Source organism: Leptosomus discolor, chromosome 7 (assembly GCF_034619465.1).
Source record: "Leptosomus discolor isolate bLepDis1 chromosome 7, bLepDis1.hap2, whole genome shotgun sequence".
Taxonomy (NCBI): domain Eukaryota; kingdom Metazoa; phylum Chordata; class Aves; order Leptosomiformes; family Leptosomidae; genus Leptosomus; species Leptosomus discolor.
The window spans coordinates 14452140-14477279 of NC_141397.1; the positions used below are offsets into that span (position 1 = coordinate 14452140).

The following is a 25140-nucleotide window of genomic DNA, read 5'->3' on the forward strand; positions in this document are numbered from 1 at the left end:
CAGACTCACTCACAGGACTATTTGAATAGGTTGTCTTCAACAGGAGTTGAGATAAATGCAATGGTTCAGAGAAAATATGTATAGACTTTCAGGATAATGGTAATACATTGTGTGCTGGATAAGATCAAAGCTGTGTGACTATATTGTCTCCTAAGGTGGCCTAAGCAACTACAGAGGGAAAATAAGCGACCTTTAACTTTTAATTTTAGTTTTCTATTTGTGGATCATCCAGTTTCTAGTGGAAGACGGAGAACCCTGGGTACTAATTATAGCTATAAAATTATACTTTTTATAAACTTAATGGTGGCAGTAATTTTAAGTGATTTTCTGCAGTGCAATATTTTGCCTACCTGTGGAAAAAAAAAATAACCATACCCATCCCTTCCCCCACTCTCCACACACACATACTCATCTGAAGACTTTATCTGTCTTGCACTTTCAAGAAAGAAAATTAATCACCGCTACTAAGATAGCTTCTCTTTGTGTTTCTCTCTCTCTTGTTAAGTATTATTTAGCAGTGTTTTATCAGCAATTTCAGTTTTTAAAAGCAGCATGTTTAGAAGCCCTAAAGCTGTGATTTATATTGCATGATACTGTAGATTAAAGACACTTGTTGGCCCATTAGTGTCTATCACAAATGTAAATGACTCAAAATTTTTCCAAAACTGTCTTAAATCATACGAAGCCCTTGAGTTTCAGATGTTTAATATGTAGAGATTTAAAAACATGGTACAAACCCAGTAGAAATTCGTACCATCATTCATGACTTACCCAGTCATTCAAGTGTGTATATTATTGTATCAAAAATAACATATGTTAAACAAAATTTGTTGGAATCAGATGAGATAATATTAAGAGCTGTAGAATTTATTCAGTTGCTTTAAATTAGGTTTGTTTTCTTTTTTCTGTCATGTTCTTTATTATGGTTATCATTTCATATCTTTGCAAGTATACAGAAGGTCATGTAAAACAGTATCTGTGTCTAGGGGACCTCTCACCTAAGAGGACTCGTGCATTTTGAAAGGAAATGACAGTATTTTGAACTATATTTTAGAAAGTGTGCTTTCAGACACTAATATGCTAAAATTTAGGTAGAAGCCAAGGGAGTGGTTTGAATTTGTCTCTGGGAATTTATCTCTGAGCATCAAATGGTCTTGTCTGTGAATAAATATGAACAAAGCATGAAACCAGGTAGAGTGACATTGTTGATACACCTAATATTAGGAAGGGAAGGTGATAATAAATTGTTCATAGACTACAGATTACCTAGTAATGTAAATAAAGAGTACAAAATGTTTATGTTGAAAAGCCATAATAAATTTCCTAAAGATTCTCACTCAAAGCATCAAACTGAAGTTAGCAAGACCACTATATTGTCAGAAATTTTCCAGTAGCCTTCCTTACATACCCTTGTAAGGAGGAGAGACGCTAGTCTCCACACAACATACTGTTTCCAAGCACTAAAACATCTACCTGGACATAAAGGAGATAATCATAATCCACAGTAATTTAGAAGTGATAATTTCCATGGAAATGTTTCTTTATCTTCAGGTAGATGCAGATAAATATCATGATAATGGAGGCACACCAAAAATTTGAGTTGTATTGGCTCTGCTGACTCCTTCTCTTCATTTGCAGAGGTGTGATGTCATCGTTACACATTGTTAGCCAGCTTCTCATACAATGAAGAGAAAGTATGCTTGTAGATCTAACCAAAGTTTTAAGAAATCACTAACCCAAAATGTTGCTTACCACTCTTGAAGCTGGGAGATATCTTACAGTTAAGCCAAGAAAACTGCTCATCTGAGCATTCTTGTTTTTCCTGAGGCCAAAATGAATGACATTGACTTAAACTACTGGTGAACCAGTTAAAGAAGAGATCCTCATGTATTGTGCCATGTACTATCAAAGTTAAAGGTACTGAACCAGCTCCATTCTGAAATCTATTATTGTGAAGCAATATCGAAAACAAAGCAAGTGGATTATGCAGAATAAAGGCCTTTTAAAAAACACGTGTAAGATGGTGGCAACCTCATGAGTATAGGCTGAAATACACAGCATTTACCGTATGTATTTCTTTACTATTCTGGGGAGAGCTCTGTAGGCAGCTTATAGCTGGGTCAATATATTCTGCATCTGTGCTTCTAGCAAATATAGTAACCGTTCCACTTCTCAGCTGTTCTAAATGGATCTCTTTAGACAGATTATTTTTCTTTCCTGCTTCCTATTTTACAATGAGACACGTAACATCAGAGCGACAGGCTTCTGAGCATTTAGAAATGCTAAGAGCACTGAAGAACCAACTCCATCTTTCTTTGCCTAATCTATGGTGCTACTGTAGAAAAAAAAAAAAAAAAAAAACAGTGAGACAAATAATTTGTTTCTCCTATGGTCAATCCACACATTGGGAATTGCTATAGTAATAGTTTTGTATGTAGTGTTCACTCTGTTTCCTTTCAAAAAATATATGAAAGTTAAAACTACCCTGTTACACAGAGTATGACTGACTTACACTATAGCTACAGACAAAGTTTGATTTAGGTTTACTATCCTATAACATGATGGTAAAATAACACTACGTTTTTGAATAAGAATAAACTCTTTTAGTTAAACATCTAGGTTATTTCCAGCGAAATGCTTAGATAATTAAGAGTTTACCATTTTTTTTGTGAGCTTGCATGTGGTCTTTTTCTTTTTTTTTTTTTTATGATTTATGGATAATGTCCCATGTGAATTTTTGTCATGCTGCATGAGGTAATTTCTGAGAAAAATATTTCAGGTTTTCCCCTTGGAATTGGTAAAAAAATTGGAAGTGCATAAAGCACTTGCCCCATTGCCCACTGAATATTGTATTTTTTTGATCTTTTCATTGCTGTCTCCAGCATTTGTGTAAAGTCAACTGTGTTCATGAAATACCGAATATTTGTTTCACAGACATTGAATTCAATGAAAAGTTAAGTCATGTGACTGATGTTTCTTCACTCTTTGGAATTTCTTCTTTCTGACATATTTCTTCAGGTTCTATTAAGAAAATTACCCATGTAGGAACTTTCACACTTCTACAGTCATAAATACCAGCTTCTTTTAAAAACAGAGCTAGCAGTTCATTCTTCAGAAACATTTTTATTTCTTTGCTTTTCTTTCAAGACTCCGAAGTCTGTATCTTCCTTTACAGAAAAATCAATACAATATATTTTAGCTACTCAGTATATTCATGGACTGAGTCTGTTTTTAAGAGGTAGAGCATAGTTTATAAAAAAGAAAATCTTTCCAATGTTTAGTATGTGGTTGTAAAAGTCATGATATGTGATGCTTTTCTGGCATATCAAATATTGCAGAACTGAGATTAGCTAATCCCTGTTTAACACCCTCATAGTTAAGGAGGGCGACTTGAAAAGGTGAACCTAAAAAGCTGAAAATCAAGGAAGCAAATAAAAGAATGTGACCTTTTATTTTTTAAGTTTGTGGCCTTCTGTTCAGCTTCGTGATGCTGGGATTTGAATTCCTGGGCTCTCAGCAGACTAAAGAGTTGCAGTTAAAACCCCTGTTTTAGCATTGGTGTGCTGGTCTTTCTATGTGTCCTAGCATACCCGCAGTAGTAGGTAAAGCAGCCTAAATAAGGCATCTGGTACAGCATATCATGCTATTGCATGAACACTGACCATACTATACTTCTGGAGGGAGTAACTTTTGTTACTGCAATAGCCATTCAAACACCTAATGCCTTCAGATTTCGGGTTTTTATATTAATGGAAAATTTACCCAAGTAAAACAGTATTTCCACTTGAGTATGACTTCAAAATCCCATTACCTTCCACTGTAAGAACAAATAGTAAGGAAGAGCAGATCAGTCTGTCAGTTATAAATGGATTTTGGGAATCAGTTTTGCTATAATCTGTCATATCTGGGAACAGATCTTCGTCCATTAAAATCACTAAAAATGTTGTCAATTTGTCAAACTGTAAAGGAGCAAGGCTGAGAACACACGTCATAGTACTGCCTTAGAACAGGGACTGTGACACTCCTCGTGCTGTACAGTGACAAGCATCTTGGTGTCTAGTCGTAAATAAACTCTTTTCACTGGAGAAATTTGACTGGTAAAACAGCTTAGTGTAGTGGTGTCTAATCGTAATTAAACTCTTTTCACTGGAGAAATTTGACTGGTACAACAGCTTAGTGTAGTCATTGGTGACTTTAACACAAGAAAGCCTATGAATTATATTCATTCTACATTAGCAGAAGTTTTCTTCCAGAGATACATCATGAATGCAATAACCTTGTGCTGAGGATTTTAACAATTTCTAGCTCTAAACTGTTTCTGTTCCTCTGAATGTTAGTCACCCAGCAAAAGCCACACGACCCGTAAAAGAGAGCTTCTTTGAATGGAGGTGTAATGTGTCTCTGAAATCAGGTTCCTAACCTCTGTGCCTACCCGCACAAACCAAAGAGAGTTGTTTCCATAATATTCTAATGTGCTAATGGTCAGGAGAAAATTTAACTGGGAGTTGCACCCAAGGAAAAATAAGAGGGTAGAGGTATACTTTATAGCCAAATTTTACTGTTTTAAATGTACTGTTGCTTAAGGACTAACACTAATCCTTTTAAATAATTTTCTTTAATGATCATGCTCATCAATAAGATTATTTTTTCTGTTTAAGCTGTGGAAGAGAAAAATTTTTTCTCCTTAACAAAATGCCCTCCTGCTGGTACAATGTCGGCTTTTGATATTCCTTTTTAGATTTCAAGTCCATTGGGACCTACACTTCATATCTTCAGATATTCCTTTCTTTAATTTCTAGCAGTATAAAATTTGGGCTGGCTTCTTCCTTCTCACTGTTACCTATGTCAATACAATACATCTGAGATTTCAGTTATATGTAGTTTTATATGACCTTTCAGTTCTTAAAGATTCTGATAAGAAAGAAAAATCTTGATCATCTAGTTCAATCTTAAATATAAGACATTATATTTAATTCAGCTATTTAATATTAATTTCAATAAACTGTGCTTGGATAAGGCATGCTTTCCTGAAGGACATCAGCTCTTCCTCAAAGACCTCAGAGAAAGCAGAATCCACAATTTTATTCATCTATGGCTTGTAGATGACAAATTTATTTTTTGTATTTTTTTCATCAACCTGCAAAATGGTGTCCTGTTAAGTGTTTAGTTCTACTTGTTACTACCTGCTGATTCTTAGTTAGGATACAGTGGATTGTAATTTAACGTCTGATATGATACAACCCAGCTTTTCCATTCCAAAACCAAATAAGGATTTATTTAATACCTCTGGTTTTTCTACAAGATTATTGATAGCTTCTCTCATAATAGGATGCCACTAGTACAAAGGAACTAAAGCTGCAGATTAGCATTTCTTTCCTAATACATCTAAAACCTGTAGATTTCTTTCATCCTGGCTACCAGTGATTTCTTTCTCTTTCCCAAACAGTTCTAGATTTTCACATCAAATTTACTGTGGTTTATATTGATTGTTACTTCGTTCACCGTTTGTTATACCTTTCTTAAAAAAGAAAAAAAAAAAACAAAACTGTTCCTCCAGCAGCCGAACAGGCTGTTATAAAGACTTATTATTTTGTTATATATTATTACTTATATACAGTATATATTTTACTACATATTATGTATATATTATATAAAACCCCTACATTGAGGGGTTTTATTACTTAATCTCTGTTGTTTTTTTCTTGTAAACCTTGTTTGACTTCGTAATAGTCCAGATTCTAAACTACAGGTGTAAAATAAGTGTTACTTTCCTTTCCTGTATAGAACCAGTATCATTTCCCTCACCTTATCATGTCATCTTCTGAAAGAAAATCGTCAAGCTAATTGTGGTATTAGACATTTTGAGGGGACACGCTGAGTTGAAAAATCACACTTCCATTTGAATAAATTGTTCCTAGGAGATTTATCAAGAACATCTACGTTTATAGCAGCAGCAGGATAGAAAATATAAGAGTTTGTATAGGGACATATAAATGGTTCTTCATGCAATATAGCACTAATATTTCCTGGAATCTTTCCTAAAAACTCTCTGGCCAGATTCTAATACCAATGTCCATATATAATTAAATAACATTGGCTCAAATAATCAGACAGATCAAAGAGCTTGGACTTTGGGGAAACTATTGCTAGATAAAGACAATCAATGTAAAATCACATAAAGGAAGATGAAAAAAACAAAAAAAAAGAAATAAGAGAAGAGCCAGTTGTACCATCTAGGAGAGGGAGGTGGTGTAGGAAACTGTCTACTCAGAAAATCCATGGGATTAATATACCTGCAATCTAAAAGTGCACCATGGGCAGTTATTGACTCCTCTAACTAATCCTAAATTGTTATTCTGATGTAGCTTGACCATATGTCTAACCCCAGCAGCATTTATTTTTTAAAAATATCAAGGTTAAAAAGAAAAAAAAATGTTGGCACAGGAAAATCAACTGCTTCAGGTAAAATCATGCTGTTTATGGGTAAAGGGTTTGACCTGACCCTCAGAGAAATTTTTACTTCTGGCTTCTCTCTCTTTTTTTTTTTTTTTTTTTAAGAGGGATTAGAAATTGAGATTATGCAAAACATGTATTGTGCTTTCGAAAGTGGAAAAGGGGTATTGTTCTGGAAAACATCTTAAGGATTAAGATAGCTTAGTGAATATCCTTTTATGGTTTTCACTCTTTTTATATCATTTAGGAGTCCAACCTGCATTATGAATTAAGTAGAGCCTCCATTTTTTAATGTAATCGTTTTTCCACTTTGTTGAGCACCAGTTTAAATTGGTGTTTTCAAACCATTCACTGAGTGGATCTGTCTGTGTGTCAATGTGAGTATGACAGAAATCTAGAAAGGGATGGCTTGGTAAAGCATATGACATGTCCTACAGCACTTTAATCCAAGAGAGGCCACCAAACAGTTCCAAAACCCCATGGACTTGTTCAGAGTTTCCAGATTATTTATGCCCAGCTACGAAATATGTTGTCTTTTCATAGGGACTGACAATTGCTAGGGAATGGATTTTCACACTGGAAGCTTGTGAAAAAGAAAAAGGTCACAAATAGGTGAGTAAAAGTCATTAGAACACTCAAATAGGGAAAGGAATAAGTTAGAGCTTTTTAGTTAGATTACAGTATTGGCTTCAGAAATTTAGAATGAAAATGTCACAAAAGCACGTAGCCACGCAATTGCAAACTTGGAAGACATTAGGGTAATGTTGGTCCCAGCCTTCTGATGTCTACTGCTGTGGATACTGAGTAAGAGCTTAACTGGAGAAAAATATATAAATAAATTAGGAACTGCAACTGCATATAGATATAATGTAGACACCTTCATAGCTGAAAAAAACATGGTTTGTTTTTATACAAATTCATTTTCTTTAATCTTTTCTTGTAATTTTGGATGAGTTTTAGCGATATCACATTTCTTACAATAATTTATTTTTTTTAAAAAAGAGATATGTACCTATATATTATCAGTAGTGGAAATAATAGGCTGAGAAAATCTGCAGATTGAGCTAGTTAGCCACGGAATCCAACCAGGAGATAAACCAGACTCAAGGTTTAAGTTTAAGGTTGATTGTACCAAATGTTTTTTATGAGATTTGTCAGTCACTGTTCATTTTCTCTGCATGCATCTTAGGGACTTAGTGCCTAACAGGGCTTCCGGTTTGCCTTGTGGGGTTGATAGGGGAAGGTGATAGTCTGCAGGCTAGAGAGAAGGAGGAGTAGCACTGGAAAAGGAGAAAGGAACTGCACCAAGAGGCACATGTGGTCAGAGGGTGTGAGGAGCAGAAGCCAATGTTCAGATACAAGAGTGGAGCAGTGCTGGAGGATGTAGGATGAAAGGAGTAGGCATGTAAAAAAGGAGGTGAGGGGATAAGGAGGTAAGAGGTTTGCCTGGGGAGACAAAGCAGCAGTCTTTCTGAGGATGACTGGCCTTTGATTTGCCATTGAATTTCTCTTAATGTGTTGTTCTGCTTGACATGGATGTGGAAATTAGAGCCAAAATAATGGGAGAAAAAAAGTTCTATTTAAATCTTTGGAGGTGAGGGAGGGTTGCATGGGTGATGTGCTTGCTTGTTCCAAGTCTTGAAATGGGAGATCTTGGGTTCTCCCTATCGAGCGCTACCAGGTCAAGTTCACCTATGTTTTTGACAGCAGCGAAATTACTTACTGGTTTGTGGACTGACACACTTTGTTTCTGTTAAGCGCACAGGCTCACCTGCAGATCAGTAAGTGAGGAATGAGCAAAAGTCTGCAGCATAGGTCAGGGCCAGCTTAAAATGCATGAGTGTCTGTTAACAAAACAGGTGTATCTATGGTAAAACATGGTAAAAATCTGTGGAAAAAAAGGCACCTTGCAGTTTACAGATGGCTTAAGGGCCTTTCTTAAAGTCAGTAGTATAGTCAACTTCTTCTGGTGCTTTGGTTCGCTTGAACTCTGACTTTTTGCTGTCTAATTTTACTGAAATTGAATTATCTAACTTGAAATAGGAACCCAGAATTTTTCCTTGTGAAGACAAGAATAGAGAGGCTTTGCCTTTTCCTTCCTCTCAATATCAAGTATAAAGATGATATTTTAGATATGTGTGCTGTGTTTCAGCACAGAATGCAGTGAGTCAACCAATTTGATATTTTCTGCTGTGACTGTTTTAGTTTTAGGTAACTTTTTAATGACATTGCTCATGTCAGAGATATTATTTATGCTCCCTGTTCTTCTTTCCTGAGCATGTGACATGATCTATGTGGTTTTCAAGATCATTTTAAATTACATTTTTCCAGCTTACAGGGAAAAAATTAACAGTGAGGTAACTTCAGAATTTTCTTCCTGTAGTAATAATGCTTATTATTGTTTATTCATTGTTTATGTTATAAGAGCTGCCTAAGCAGAAAAGAGATTATAGTTCTTGTCCCAATCTGAAACAAACACATCAAACATAGCTTCCAGTATCAAGCTTGCACAGGTTGAAGTTTGTTGTTAGAGCATACTTAAAGACAATATATTCAAACATACCTCTCGTAGAAAAATTTTGACCCACTAATTGTCCAAAGATATTGAAGTCACTTCATGTATGATTTGACAATCAGCTCAGAGTTTAAATGTCTGTCCCTCTTGCATGATTTACAGCTATAACCTGTAAAATTCCCAACCTTCATCCTGTAGGAAATTGTTAAAGCCCACTTCATCTCAGGGCATTTGGAACACAAATTCAGCAGTAAAGAAAACCATTAGTTTTGATGCCATGGAGTTTTCTGGAGTCTCCAAAGCTTTACAATATTGATGCTTGTGTGGAACTTCAAGTTGTTCTTTGATAAGCTAGTGTCATTGGTAGGCAGAAGCTAGTGCTCAATAAGATTCACAGACAATTTCTAACATATTAAATAATCCATGGGTACTTTTAGAACAGATTATTGTCTCTTTTTTTATGTCTAACTACTCTGTTGCCTCAATTTGATTACCATTCTAGTTGCTCAAAGTCTTAATAATAAGAAAACATTTATTTAAAAAGAAAAAAAGAGAAACTTCCACTTTTTAAACAGCAATCCCCAAAAGACCATGGAACATATAATTCCTAAAAGTAATAAAATCTCTCAGGAGAAATGGTTGTTTCTAAGTTTGCATTAAAGATTTTGTTGTGCTTTTAGAAATTTCTTGCCTCAGGAGTTCTGTTTGTTTTTTTTTCCCTTACAGATTTCTCAGTAAGTACTTTAGCACACCAGCTATGCTGTAAATAAGGTTGCCCAGATGAAGAAAATGTTTATACCCAAGTATAGCTCAGAAAGCTGTCAAGAAATAAAAGATGGATCACACTCACCTCCCTCTGGAATTTTATCTAATGAGTTGGATGCAGAAAGAAGCACTTAGCATTTCCTATTCAATTTTATATATATATATGTTAACAGGGGTTATTGTCCTAAGTTGTCCTAAATTGCTTTGACAAGAAGGTAGAAAGGGGTGCTGTGCAGAAAACCTTCTAATCTCTTCAATCTTGAGCAGTGAATTCCATATGCACATTGATAAGCCTTTGGTGTGCTGGATGGCTTAGAGGAATTTAAAGCAAGCATTTATTTCCTTTTCTATTAAAGCTTTGGTTTTTTCACAAATGTTAATGTGCAATAAGTAAGCAAATCCTTTTTGTAACTTTAACAACTACACACTGGAGGTTTCTGAGACAAATAAGAATGAGAAGTTTCAAAATACTACTGATGAAAATAGCCTTACCTTTCTTTCTTACTTATCTCAAGCAAATCTGCATGAAATAGTTATGTGTGTGGCTGGTGCTACCATACTGATCTGTAAATGTGAATAGTAACCAACTATAATAAGCATCTGTGGAGCTAAACCGAGGCCCTTACTCATTAAGAACCATGTGAAATCATGCTAATTTCACATCTTAATTGTATTACTGAAAATTTCAGAACATTTTTCTAGCTTTAAGAATGCAGGGCCAGCTCAGACTACTTGGTGATCTGAGCTAAAATTGTTATGTCTGATTTTACTTATATGTTCTGTTCAGTCTGAGGATTTTGTTAAATGAAAACAGTAGTTCTTAAAGCACGAACCAATTATAGCCTGCAAGACCTCAGTCCAAGAAACCAGAATAGCCTCAGATATGCATCCAGGTCATTTTGTGTTACGGCTTTGCATTAAATCTTGAAAAATTTTGAGGATCAACACTGTGCCAAAACAACAAGAACTCCCCCAAAGGTTTTATTAATTTGGGAGGCTCAACTCTAATGAGTAGAAGACTGTCAGAGAGCAAACTGTCAGAAATACCATAGATCCACTACTAGCAGTGTATAGGTTAACTAGTATATGTCAAATATTCATAGCAGACTGTCTAGCTTCAAACTGCCAAAGACAGCATAAAACATTTCTGCCAGTGAACCTGGGAAGCAATTCTTTTCCAGACCCGGACCTGGCATTAGAAATGGGCACTTGCTCAAAATGCATCCTAAAGAAATCTTTTCTGATATCTCAAAGGAATGATCCAACACGATCCTCTCTGTGCTTAGTCTCTCTCTGCCTCTTCTCTTTGCCCTCAGTTTATCAGTGGGGGAAAAAATTGATTCCTGGCTTCTTGCATAATGGCTAACAGGCTTGCAGATAAGATCTTACTTCACCCAGCCTTAGTGTACCCTGCCTAAAGAACATGTAGGAAGAAATGCAAATCAATCCTTTTTCCCCCTAAAGCTATGAAAGGAAGGGATAAACAGAGTAACTCAATGCTGCAAAGGATGATCATGATAGTCAAACCTGCCTTTCTTCTCTGTACATCTGCATATATATATTCACCTCATGTACACAAGCTACATGAGTACACACATATGTGCTTGAACGTATCTTAAATGTCTTTAGTATGACATTGTCTTATACAGTATGAGTGTTTAACATGTCTCCAAATGATTTAAGTCCATCATGTCATTTGCTAAGCCACATTTCATTTACAAAATGGATTTACCTAAAGTCCATGTCTGCCTAGCTTAGGCTATTTTGCCTAAGTAACCTATCAGTGGATGAAAACAAGTAAAAGTCAGGTCTCCTGTTAGAATTCTGGAGCTGAGTAAATCAAGAATGTTGAATTTATAACACCCTGTAAAGCTAAGTCCAGGTAGCTTTTCGTAATTCTTCTCTTTGGCTTTTCATTTGTCTTGAGCTGTATGGTTGTTTCACCAAAGTCACAGGCTACAAACTGTTTTCTGTTCACGGGTGATATTCTTGCTTTTGCCAGCGCTTTACAGTAAGCCCATACTGTCACTCTAAGCTATTGGAAATCTCTTTTGGTGTCATTGTTCTCCAAGCCAGAATCTCCCCTTCTACAGGTATCTTCTTCCTTCTTGGGTCTTAGATGTGTTTTGCCTATCATGTGGCAATATTTGACCAATTTTATGTTTGGATTTGGGTTGGCTGCAGTCATCCATCTTCTTTATTAAAAACTGTGAATTTAATCAGCCAAGATGAATCCTCTAGAAACAGTTTTATTTACAAACAAACCCATAGTAACAACATTTTGAAACTAAGCAGAAAGCCAGGTTCAGCTTTTGTTTTATTTGTCTCATATACCGGTTAATGCAAACCTTCAAATTACAATGATGCAGGATGAAATAACTTGAGCACAACTAAGTATTCTGTAGCAATCAATTAGTTGGATAGCTGTATCAAAAAGACATAATTCTCTTAGCAAAAGACAGTGCGTTAATTTCACGCACCCGGTGAACTTGTGACATTGGTTGTATTTTAACATGTACTGTTATTGCTACACATTCAACATATATGCCAGAATGAGCTGCTTTTCTTGTGATTAACAGGTCTATTATTTTCTGGATCATCACGTTTAGTGGTGATCTCCCTCCCAGGTTACTAAAATTGTTGTGGCAAATTCCATTTCCATTTCTCCAATTTTCTGAGACTTTATTAGAAGTTAATACTAGTGATTCAGAAAGTGGCTGTCAGCAAATTCCACTTAGAATATTAGGTGGAACTTTGTCTTCAAAAATCTCTTTGAAATGTCTGATGCCTCCTTTGTTATACAATAAGCTTCTGTACCATCTACAGCACCATATAGAGTGGTAAATCTCCCTACTTCATTCCAAAACCAGTTTTAGTTTCCTTCTTTTTAGAAAACAAGACACAAGTGGACTGTAATATTCTATACAAGTCTTCAATTTTGTTAGTCATTTAAAATTAATTACGCTTTGTTCACACTTTCAACTTGTAATTTTGATAGTCACTGATCTTTTCCGCATTTCAATTACATTTTATGGTTATTTTGTATCTTACAAATTTGTGAGGTTTTTTCGTTTGTGTGTTTTGTGTGAAAGCTTACTGTTTTTCCTTAATGTCCCGAGTGTTAATTCATGCTTAAAATGTGTTCAAAATATACATGTTGATATAGCACTCAGGGTCTTCAAAAAAGTTTCTTTTACACATCCAGTTGCACATCTTAAATTATGTCATATTTTCACAGTGTCAATGTACGATAAGATCATGTTTTCCAGATCTAAACAGTAATTGATTTTCAGTCAAAAGTAAGACTTTTCCCCCCATTAAAATAGATTACAACACTAATTCATCCCAAATTGCCACAGAACATCTAATCCCGTGTTAGGTAGTTATTATTTTCTTTAGAAACTGATAGGAATTTTTATTGCTGAGTTTATAGAACAAACTATATATCTGAAACTGAAGGCATATATAATGCTTTGTTTAGCATCCTACATAATATGAATAGATTATATTTTTCAATAACTCTTTTTGTGAGCATAAGGTGTCATTGCAAAAAATTACATTAATTGTGCCTGTTTCACTGTCAAAGTAGGACAGCTATGAAAGTGAAAGTCAGGAACAATATAGCTGAAAAATCATTTCTACTATCTACACTGAAGAACTTGAGAATACTACACAAAATACCAAAATGTTTTAGAATTGCAGCTATTAATACTTATTTGTAATAAAACTGTAAAAATATGCAACAGAATTATCCTTTCTTTAAGGATGAGGAACATGTATATGAAAAATACACATATGGCAATGAAATTGATTTAATGTGCATTTATCTTACTACATGTTAAATGAGAGTCCAATTAATATTTTAGAGAAGCTGATCTATCATAGAAGTGCTTCTCTGGTTGTGTTTCAAAAACTTTAAGAAAAGCTCCAGGGAGATTAATCTTTGAAACCTTGTTGGGTTTTTTTTGGTTGGAAAAAAATTTTCAAGTGGAAAAAAAAATCAAGTGTATATAATGGAACATGACTGGTTTATAGCAGCTATGAATTTAATCAGACTCTGTTGTGGTTCAGAGTATCATCTAACATAATATAAATTCACAAAATGTGTATCTCAATGCAAATCTGAGTAGAATTACAGAAGATGGTAAAATTGACACTTTTGTAAACATTACACCAATGTTTGGCAGTGCTTTAGGCAAGCATTCTTATACCTTGTGCCCCAGAATTGTAGAGATCTTTAACTCCAATTCTTCATAGCTTCCATTGTCACAATGTGCAGCACGGCACAGCAAACATGGAGGGAAGCATCTCTACGAGTACACTAAAGGAAAGGAAGTTTGATATTGCTGTTCTTAAGATGGAAATGCTGTTGCAGATTCCGAGTGACCACAACAGATCTCCTGCTCAAACCTGGACGGGAGTTAGTAATTCGTCTGAGTGTCAGCTACTCCATTATATTTAAAACAAAGTGTAAGCAACAGCGTAAAGTTAGTAGGCGGATGGATATAATTTTCAAACTCCTTTGCAAGAACAATAGTGTGAACTGTTCAATCTGTAGGATTTCAACAGTAATTTCTGCATGGATTGTGTGGCTTCTGTATTTGAGTATCTATATTCATAAGGCATGAAAAAGAAGTTGTTATAAAATACTGGATCTGCCTGGTCCAAACGTAGACCACACTAGCCCTAAGCATTCCAGTCCTGTAGGTACCACTCCCCAATGCTATCCTGGTACAGTTAGGAATGAAATGATTTCCATTTTTAATGTTTTTTTCAGTACCAAAAATTTCTAAAGTAAAATTCCAGAAATTAAAAATTACTTTAATATAGACGGGTGGCATTCCATGCCCTCTCAATGAGGCAGCATTTTCCATTAAGGCTTTATAATGTGTCAGATTGTTTTATATCAAGTTGATTTACTCAGTTAAGTTGAACCTAGTCAGATACTTTTTCTCTTGCTCTGCTTTACAGTGCTCTACTCTACTGTAAGTCTGTGTATTGGCTGTCCTCATCGTACTAACAACATTGTTGAAAAGTGTCATTTCTAAAGCCTTCTTAATTCAGAAGTAACAGCACAGAAAAATACTACAATAAAAAAGAGAGAAAGCATCTGAAAAGATGAAAAACAATGTCCTTGATAAATGGGAAAATTCGGGAAAGGGGAAAAATACCTAACAGCCAGAACTTAATATAATCTAGTGAGAGCTGCATAAGTGTTTACTTACTCCATTTTCAGCATACATGTTCTGCATAACCATAAGGCTTTGATTTTCAAATTTTCAGTTTTCAAATAAATTTTGGGGGGGAAAAGTCTTTCAATGTTTTTTTTTGCATTTTGCTGTCTAGGTTGTACAAAAGCTTGTGAAATGGACAAAGCTCACCCTACTCTTTATTATTTCAGTGGTAGCAACACTTTGTGTGTCATATTCTGGAAAATCTAGCCTTCAACTGTACTTTCTGAGGGAAGTCTGTTCATACATGCTGGTCTTCGCAGACTTTTGTTGTACACTGAATGAAATATGCAGGATAAAAGGTATATCAGAAATTAGGCATTCATTCTCATGTGTGTAGAGCAGGAAGAAAAGTCCTCAGGCACCAGAAAATGCCTACAAAATCAAGAGCAAATTAATCTACTACTCCTACTAGTAATCCTACTACCATCCACTTTTTAGTTCTAACTTGATTTGCATTAAAACCAAGTTACAATACTAGTACTGTTAGTGTTCATAATGTTCTAATTATGAAGAGACAAAAGTTGAGGTTTGCTTAATTTTCAGGACTGTCATAGATTTCTTTTTTTCCAGGAACATACTGAATTGCAGCAAGTTTACATAGCACAGAAGAAACTAATTGTAAGGAAAGGAAATATATGCATCCAAAGAGAAAACAAGTCCTTTGAATAGATTGAAACTATGAAATACTTATATTCTTTCTTTATTTCCATTTGCAAGGCAGACATCATCTTCTTGTACCTTCACCCAGCAAGAGGCTGAATTTCACTTGTCAGTGCTTCCATTCGGCCTTTCTACCTCCCCTTCCCCAGACGCTGTAACAAACATCTATTTGGGCAGCAAACACTTCCCAAGCATCCGCACGCTCCATGCTTTACATGGTGCAGAGCCAGCCCCCAGCAGCTGCTGCTGGCACCTCCCTACAAGAGCAGTGTGAGAAGAGGCAGCTGAAGGTGAATCTTCTTGTGCCACATCGAGCGGACAGAAAGGAGTCAGTGCTGCTGTTGCTGCCACAGCCAGAGGCAGAGAGCATGTGCAATGCAGTTCCCTCCTTGTAACTATAATAGGCTACCTAGATACAAATAACACAGTTGACAAGTCTATTAAACACTGGACTAGCATCTAGAAAGCTGCCTCTCATAACTTGGATATTAAAGTCCACTGGCTTTCAGGCTGCCAAGACCATTACCCTGCAGTTGTTATTTTTTAATGAGAAAAAAGTCAATCACACTCTGAATGTCTTCCTAACTCTTGGGATCACTTCTTTCCTTTTTATGAGATGGTCTTCAACATGAGGCATTACAATTTGCAGGGCAGCAGGCTAATTATCTTCCTGTAAAATACCAGCCTTGATGGTTGGCTGTACTCTTTTCTGACATCATAAAAGTTACACAAGTAGTTCTCACTAATGTTAGTAGAAACTGGGTGCATAGCTTGAGGACAGATTATAGTCTTTGTCTTGTAGGACATGAAAATAATTGAGGCTCTGTTGTCAATACCTGAGGTTTTCTTTGAGTGTAAATGTGTTTTGGCAAGGCATGTCAAAAGTATATCTCATATTGAAAGACACTTATCCTGGAATAGTAGATAGGAACATACAAAATGTGCGAGCCACCAAGCAATTCATGTCCCTTTTGTGATCTCCACCAGAGCCCAAAAGCCTTTTTTTTTTCAAGTGAGTTCAGCTCTTTTCCGTTGATAAACAAATGGTTATCTTTGAGGATGACATTTGTTCTCTGTGCTGGACACATCACTAAAAGAAATCTTCACTTACACCTTTTAAATTAAGTAATTAATGATTTTTTATCTCAAAAGAAATGTAAATTAGTTTTATGTACAGCAATCATACCCTCATTTTTCATTAGGGAAAATGTCAATATTTGGTACTATTTAAAGAGCAATGTGAGTGGGATTTTTTTAATTCAAGATCCCTTTGAACTCAGTGAGTTTTAAAAGTTTTAAAGATTCTTTTTACTTGTAAACAACTTTGTTCATTAATTAGTTTAACTCTATGTGTGTGGATCTCTTACCACTTTGTTTCGTTATTAGATTCTTCATCTGTTTTTTGCCATGCATAAGAAAAAGAATCAGTATCATTGTGGATTCCTGGTGTTATCCCCAGGAATCAATAAATCACTGTCTCTGATTCTGTTTATTCTTTGTCAAGCAGATATTATTTTAAATTTCCGAACAACATATGTCAGCAAGTCTGGCCAAGTTATATTTGAAGCAAGATCTATTTGTATCCACTACGTGACTACCTGGTTTATCATTGATTTAATTGCTGCACTTCCTTTTGATCTTCTTTATGCTTTCAACGTCACTGTGGTGAGTACTAACACATCTTTTTTATGTTCTTTATTGTTCTGTTTGTTGGGTTTGGTTTTTTTTTTCCAGATCTGGAGACTAAAACTGAATCGATTAAAATCCCTTGGTGTCTTTTTCAGCTTTGTAGTGTATTTTCACATTGGATGCTGAAGAAAGGAATACAATGTAATTGTACATGTTGATTAAAAGAGTTACAAGATTGAGTGTCAAACTGACCGTTCATAATCATGAAAGACACATATGTACCATTTTTTTAATCTAGTCATCCTTACGTTTCACCTGTGTTTGTTAGCTTCATTTTTACTTACTGTACTCAAATACAATTCCCTATTGCTTTTGCTCTCTTATGCTGCATAAATCCAATCCTTAATTTTTCAAGACTCAAAAGTTGTTACTGTGGTAAAGTAAATCATTGTTATGGTTGATATGGTCAACATTCTTTACTCAGCCAGGAATCTTCTTTCTCGTTACCTCTGGGCTTTCTGGTACAAAAATTACGGCATGGTCACTAATTGTTCTAATATCTATTACTTTACGATTGTCATTAACTTTGGCTTCAGTTTCAACTCATCTTTTTTAGGAATGTAATGACAAAATGCTTAAGCTGCTTTTAAAAATGTGTGGATCTAACATCTGGTGATGTCACAGTCACGATGGGTTAGATTTGTATCGGTTTACTTACGCTAAGACAAAGATTTTTCTTTTGATAGCTCTGCTAGATTTAGTACAGTAAGAATCTACTAAGCAAAAGTACAACAAACAAACAAACACACACACACAGGTCAAAAAACCCCAAACAACCCCTCCACCTCCAAATCAGAAAGTTTAATTTTGGAAAAAAAATGTTGGCAGAGGTTTCTCAATTTTGTGGATTTTTCCCATAAGAGATTTAAGTTTTTAAGCTGTCCACTTTCTAATTCTCAGAAGTTTGATCTTATGTAAACAGATGCACTCAATCTCATTTTCATTAAATGTGAGTTACACACAAGTACATAGATGATTGGATAAACACATATCAGAAAAAAACATAGAAAAACACTAGTCAGGAAGCCTCCCATGTAAGGTATCATGTTTGATTTTATCATTTAGTTCCATTTCCTTCAATGACCTTTGTTTTCACTTGTTACATTAAGAACTATCAATGTGATGCTAGTGCAGTAGCTTTTAAAACCAGATGGTTAACCACATTCTTCAATCACTGTTTTTTCATAACCAATGGGTAATCTCTTTAAATACACTACTATCTTGGTTTATCCTTTACATTAAAACCAATGTAAGGGAGCATAACTGTGTTGGTTTAATTTCCATTAAGAGATTTTAATTGAATAAACCAGGTCTGATATTTTCCTTCAAGGAGAAAATTAAAAAAATATAAAAATTCTCTTTTTATTTTTTTTTTTTTTAATTGGGAAGACCGATATGCTTTCTTTACTGAATTCTGGAAAGAAGTATTATCCAATAATTATATTTACAGTTAAAATGTCACAATACTAAAATACTACTATAATATGATAAATACACATCTCGTGTCTGTTGTACTTCTAAATTTTTTTCCTTAATAAGATCACTAATATGGTGACTAAGAATACCCAGGTACACTGAAGTGTCCCTCTGCTAGTAGTGGATCCTTAGTGAGACAGTTAGTGATAGAGTAAGTCCTAACACTAAGCCTCAAGTAATAAAGGATATATAACCGTGTTGATCTCAAAATTAACATTGGCTGACAGGCATAGCTCGCTGAATGCTCCAAGACACCTTGTTAAAAGTTCTTGCAAGGTCCAATCTGCTTCCTTCAATTGCTGTGGCCCAACTTTGCTCTCTAATCGCTATATTGTAATGACCACTACATAGTAGAGAGTCAAAGGCAAACTCTCTCTTCCCTCTGGTAACTGAGAGCAAATCCAGAATCTGGGAATCTGCACCTTGCTTTCACCCTGACAAACTCAGTCGTTTTGTTCTCTTCATGATTCCTGAATGGGAACACAGTGCCTTACTATATCATATTTCCTATAGTGGCGAGATTTGGCAACAGTTAATATAATCCTCAGGATAACAATGACTGTGTACTGTTTCAAAAATGGGGGGAGATGTTAATCACATGCCACTGTTCTCAGTTGTTTTGATTTAATAAGCCATTTCCTCATGTCTATTCTCAGATTTTCACTTCATCGACTCTCAGATGTTGCCTCAACAGAACGGTGAGAAGGGGCATCAGGGAGCATCTCACTTCTTTGCTGTTCAGGCCCCGGTACAAAGGCCAAACCTTTAGGGATGCTCTAAATTCTGCAAGCTATAGGTATAGTGCCATACATACCTGTGTATGTTATGGCACATAAATGTCATCCTCCAGTTGGAGATTTGTGGAGTTAGAGTGTGTGAAAAAGCTGTGGAGTCTCTCACCATCCTTTTCAAAAGAAAAAAGTGAAACTGTATGAGTTGGCTCTATTGCCTTTACACCATGCAGGGATTCTGCCCCACCACTAGGTGCGTGAATCTTTGGAGGTCTGAGACCTCAGGCACTTTCCTGACTAGCCTCAATGCCTGCTGAGACCCCAGCTCTTTCTATTCTTGTATTCAACTGATATAAAGGATCCCTTCATCTGTGGAAATGTGGTGTGAAATGATGCCAAAGTAAAAAACAGGCCATTAAGCACTAGTTATAATGACTAAATTTGGTGGTTATAGAGCAAGAGTAACATTTTTTGAGGAAAAACAACTAACCAAGCAGACAAAAATGTTTAAAGATCCTTGCCACTACTCATTTTTTAAAATACTTCGTGTTTCCTTATTAATTCCTTTTTGCCATAGGAGGTGATTCTTCCAAGCAGAGAATTTAATGACTAGTTTGTAGCATCTTGGTTTCTCAGTACTTCTCTGCACTATGCTATGATTGAGTTTATATTAGTTTAGATAAAATTTTGTCTCTGTCATTTTGACAGAAAAAGGTTAACCCAACTAGTCTAAAATGATTAACCAAATGGAAAATTTAGACGGCTTTATATCTGTGGGCAAAGCAAAATATACGCAGGCATAACTAGGAGTGCTGACTCCTCATTTTGTCTTTCTAAATTTGTGACATAGAAAGGAAAGCTGCCTGATGGCATTTCAGGTCCTACAATGACAGATTGGACACAATACAAGAAGAGTGTTTGGTGTGACTAATGAGAAAATTCGGTGCAATTACATATGATTAATTACATCTGTGTTCAAATTTATGCAGAAATTATTCTAAAATGAGGCAGGCTTTAGGCCTGAAAATGAAAAAAGTCTCCATGTTAAAAAGAATATTATGATATCTGATTCAGTGGTTTTATATCTGTCAGTGTTCTGCAACTTAATAAAAATGGTCAGAATTCAGTTACAAGTGATAACTGGCAGGGCACACTTGTTGTAACACCGTTTTTGAAATTTCTTAGTTATAAGAATCTAATACAAGAAAATTTCACCTGAGTTATCGTTATTTGGTTGTGATGCGGTAGAACATAGACATCCATGTAAAGATAAAGGTTCCAGTGTGAAGGCCATAACACATGTACGATCATTATATATACAATAACTGCACGTATGTTTATATATTACTACAACACCTTGAAAAGTCATTCATGAATAGGGACCCCTTTATGTTAGTAGTGCAATAGAACTGTGTTTGGTACAAACAAGGTGATGAGATAGAAGAAAAGGGAAATTAATTACCACAGGAAAAGAGGCAGTTGGTATAGTTCGAATAATTGAATTTTAATAGTTACGTTTGTATTAATAGAAACATCGCAATTCCTTCAACTATTTCACAGCCTTCTGCCCCAAACTTGCAGATGTTCTTGTGCTTAAGGCCACAGACATAACTAATTTCATTGACTTATTGTAGATGACATAGGATGGATAAAAGACAGGCAAGAAGAGAAGACCTTGGAATTGTTTGTGTGCTCTAATGTCAAATCTTATTCCTGACAGCAGTGAACTTCAAAGTATTTTAAATAAGTGTCATGTTTTTGCTGATTTTCTTTTTTCCCCTGCTATGTACATGAGAAAAAATGTAAAGGTACTTGAGAAAAAAAAAATGAAATAATGGGTAGTAAATACTCCATGAAGAAGCTCGTGGAAGAATTACTTATGCACTATCAGAACTGTAGTAGCAAAAAAAGGGAATGTTTCTTTTCTTTTTTACAGGTTTCCTACCTACTTAATTCCTGAGACTGGAATAAAATCAATGAATTGTTAAGTCTTCATGAACAAATCTAAAATACCCCACATTACAGAATCTATCAGTGAATTTGGACCTAGCTGTTACTGAATGCACACCTATAAAATTAAGATTTCAGATTATTGGTTTTGGTAACAGAAATAGAAAAGCTTAGCTTCACATTATTCTAGATTAGCAAAAGCAAAAGGATGTTATTTGCGCTGTGCTTTTAAACTCTATTATATTCAGAGAGGTCATTACTGCATTCTGGGAATGCTGTGGGAAGACATGTCAAGTTTGGTGTTATTTTCCTAGCTGATGCATGTACCCTGTATCAGCCAGGTAACTAGTAGGCATTAATCGTAACGTCTTATTAATGAAAAGGAAAAAATCTTATTGTTAATGAAAATTAATTAATCTTCAAAAATTAAATTAAAAGTATTTGGGATCCTAATGTGCATATTGTTTGTTAACTCTACCCAACAGCTGAAACATGAGCCAAGTATATTCCACACAAAACTGGGAGCTGTGCACACTCTTGTGTGGGTGTAGGTTGTAGGATGCTCTGGAGGGAATGGGGTCATCCAGAGACCACTCGCTTTGTGCATTGCTGCATCTCCCCTGAGGCCAGAGCCCATATACTTCATAAACTGATGTACACTTAGGGTGCTGAGCAGATTAGGTGCTGGTTTTGCCACATACACTTGCAAGGCTGTAATTATTTAGGTAAGGAATTTAAGAACTAGTATTAGAAGTTTTAATACAATTTTTTTGGATTCAAACTTAGTACAGAGCAGTAAAATGTGCCCAGGCCCCTGAACACAGGTTTAAATCTGAAGAACAAATCTAAGTCTCTGTACACTTCTCTGCCTTTTTTTTTCTGCAAAATATCTGTGATAGGTTATTGCCTCTTCCAGGCTTAATTATTAAATTGGTTTCATCTCATGCATAGTTGTTAGGCTTGCTGTTTGGCTGTTAGCAGAAACCGAAAAATCATCGTGTGCTTGAAGATGTTTATTTTGTGGTTTCATATTGGAATCAAATGAACATTGGTCAGTTCAACAATTATGTTTCTCTTCTAGAGCAGGGAAGGATCTATTTTTGTACATTTTTTTAAGTTAAATCTGAAAGAAGACTTTGCATTAAAAAAAAGACAAAACAAAAGATCTCCCAGTATTTCAAGTTTGTTTGGTTTAAATCAGAAATAGTAAATATGTATGGTACACAGAAAAAAGAAACACTTTTTTTTGACCATCTTTGTTATTCTCTTCTGCCATAAGATTTAGTCTAAGCATACAGTGCAGCTACGTAACTGAATGAAGATTGAGCAAAAATTCATAGAGCTTTAGAAGATAAGAGTTTCCTTTCATTGAAACAAAAGAACTGTGTGATATAAGTCAACTGCTGACAAGTTGTTTTCTCTCTCTGTTCTCCTAGGTTTCCCTTGTCCACCTCCTAAAGACAGTGCGATTGCTACGCCTCTTGCGTCTCCTTCAGAAGTTGGATCGTTACTCCCAGCACAGCACAATTGTTCTCACGCTTCTCATGTCCATGTTTGCCTTGCTTGCTCACTGGATGGCCTGCATTTGGTATGTCATAGGGAAAAGGGAGATGGAACAGAATAACCCCCTTACCTGGGACATAGGTGAGTTCTTTCCACTGTATACATATATATATACACACATATACATATACACATATATACATATATATACACATATATACATGTGTGTGTATATATGCATTTTATGTATGTGAATACATAAAAAGACATGAGTAAGTCACCTTTTTTTAAAATCTTATAAGACTATTTAGTGCTGTTTGTAGATAAAAGGAAGAGACTGGCGTTCTGAGTTTCAGGTCAATCTGAAAGAGAGAATTAAAATGAAAAGAAAATGGGAAAAGTAGAAAAAACAATGAGATTTTTTTTCAAGTGATTCAATGTTTGGGGAGTTGAGGATCTGGATAGGAAAGGGCTAGACAGACTATATAGAAGAGTAGATGCAAAAGTTTATCCTGTTGTTGCAAATTAGGTAAATTCTTCAATGGAGACATTCCTTTGAGTGTGCTGATTATTCCTTACTATACACTGAAACAGATAGGTCCTGAAATGCCTTCAAGTTAAAATCTCATATCGGAAAATACTGTCTAGCTGCTGTTCAGGCTTTGCTCTTTTGCACAGCAGATGAGGCGTTTATTAGTGAAGAGATGGTTTTGGAATTCTCAGTTTTGGTCCAATGTTTAGTTTCCACCTCAGCCTTCATTCTGATTTCATTGAGTGCACTAGACTGATCATTTTCCTTTTTTTGTTTAAGGTTTACTATTATTTCTAAAGGTTGTACCCATGTGTGATGGGGAGACAATATACCTTGTATAGGAGTCTGGCATCGCCAGGTACTTGTATACTGTTGAAGGTGTGTTACCCACTAGTGCAACAGCTAATACTCCACATCTTCCCATATGGGTCATTCTGGCTTTACTATAGAGGTGCATTTCTTTTGCTGTCTGTCTCATATATCGTATCAATATCGAGAATCCCTTTTTCTCCCTTTTCTTTCTGGTTCCTTGTGTTCTATCTTTTTAATTCTACTTGTATCTACCTTTAACCTAGCTCTATTATGTGTTCACTGAAGCAGGAGAAGAAACAAGGCCAGCAGTAAAATTAACTTGCAGGAGGAAGCCTTGCTAGTTTTCTTTATGCTGTTAGATACTAAAGACAGAATTTTAAAAAGTATGAATAATCTAGAATATGTTATCCATGAGAGGAAAAGAATGCACATGTGCCTCTTTCATAAACAAAGGGTATCTAGTGGTGAGAGTTTCCTAACAGAAAAAATATTTGGTGGGGAGAATGATGCAAATACCTGTGACCAAAGGTCCAGTGACATGCATTCAAACAGCAGTACTCCTTATTCTTATCTCTCTTAATTTCTTTCTTCGCTCTTAACCCCAAAATGACAAATATGTCAAAGGTGCCTGACCTCACATGAGGTGAGGATGCTGGGTCAGGAAGAGGAAAACAAGAAAGAAAGTCCAATAAACACTTGTCTCCAGTTTGTCCATAAGTTACCGAAAGCTTTGTGGAGTCTTTTTATTCTCCTAGTTTGTTGTTTATTTCTCATTCCCTTTGTAAACCAGGTCTGTGACCTGCTGCTGAACTCCTCATAGAGTGCAAACATCTCAAAGACCGCAGGGGAGAATATACAAAGAAAGCCCACTGTGCACAAATTGGTCAAATATTGCTAACAGAAAAACAAATCCAGATAGTAATAATAAAAATAAAAAGAGTCTCTCTGGCAGGAAGTAGCTATGAAGACATATTGTTAGCTTATGTAGGCCACAAATGATAGCTGATTTCAAAACATTCATTGCAGTCCCAATGATGAGGATGGGCTGCATCCTGGCTCCCCAGGTGGGGTGGCTGGCCGTGCTCCCTGTGCATCCTGTCCCTCTCCATTTTCCCTGAGCCAAGGCTGCATTCAGGAAATTCTCCTCATATCCCCAGGGGGTCTTGGCAATTGTTGCTATGAAAGTAGTAACTTTGACCCCTTGGTTTTGTCCTCTCTTGGGCAATGGTTGTAATAAGCAAATGTCACAGCAACCTCATTAGAACAAAACCCAGTTTATCCAGAACAGAGCTATTTCACAGAAGTCCCATTTGCATCTCA

The 25140-nt window shown here is 35.7% G+C and overlaps 1 protein-coding gene across 1 annotated transcript in view; it reads left to right on the forward strand.

The window, feature by feature from the left end:
- Positions 1–25140, forward strand: part of KCNH8 (potassium voltage-gated channel subfamily H member 8) — a 192800-nt gene that overhangs the window by 103856 nt on the left and 63804 nt on the right. Inside the window, exons 6-7 of the mRNA XM_086467639.1 lie at positions 17135–17292; positions 22910–23117. Coding sequence (XP_086323765.1) covers positions 17135–17292; positions 22910–23117 — 366 coding nt within the window. The remainder of the gene's footprint in view (positions 1–17134; positions 17293–22909; positions 23118–25140) is intronic.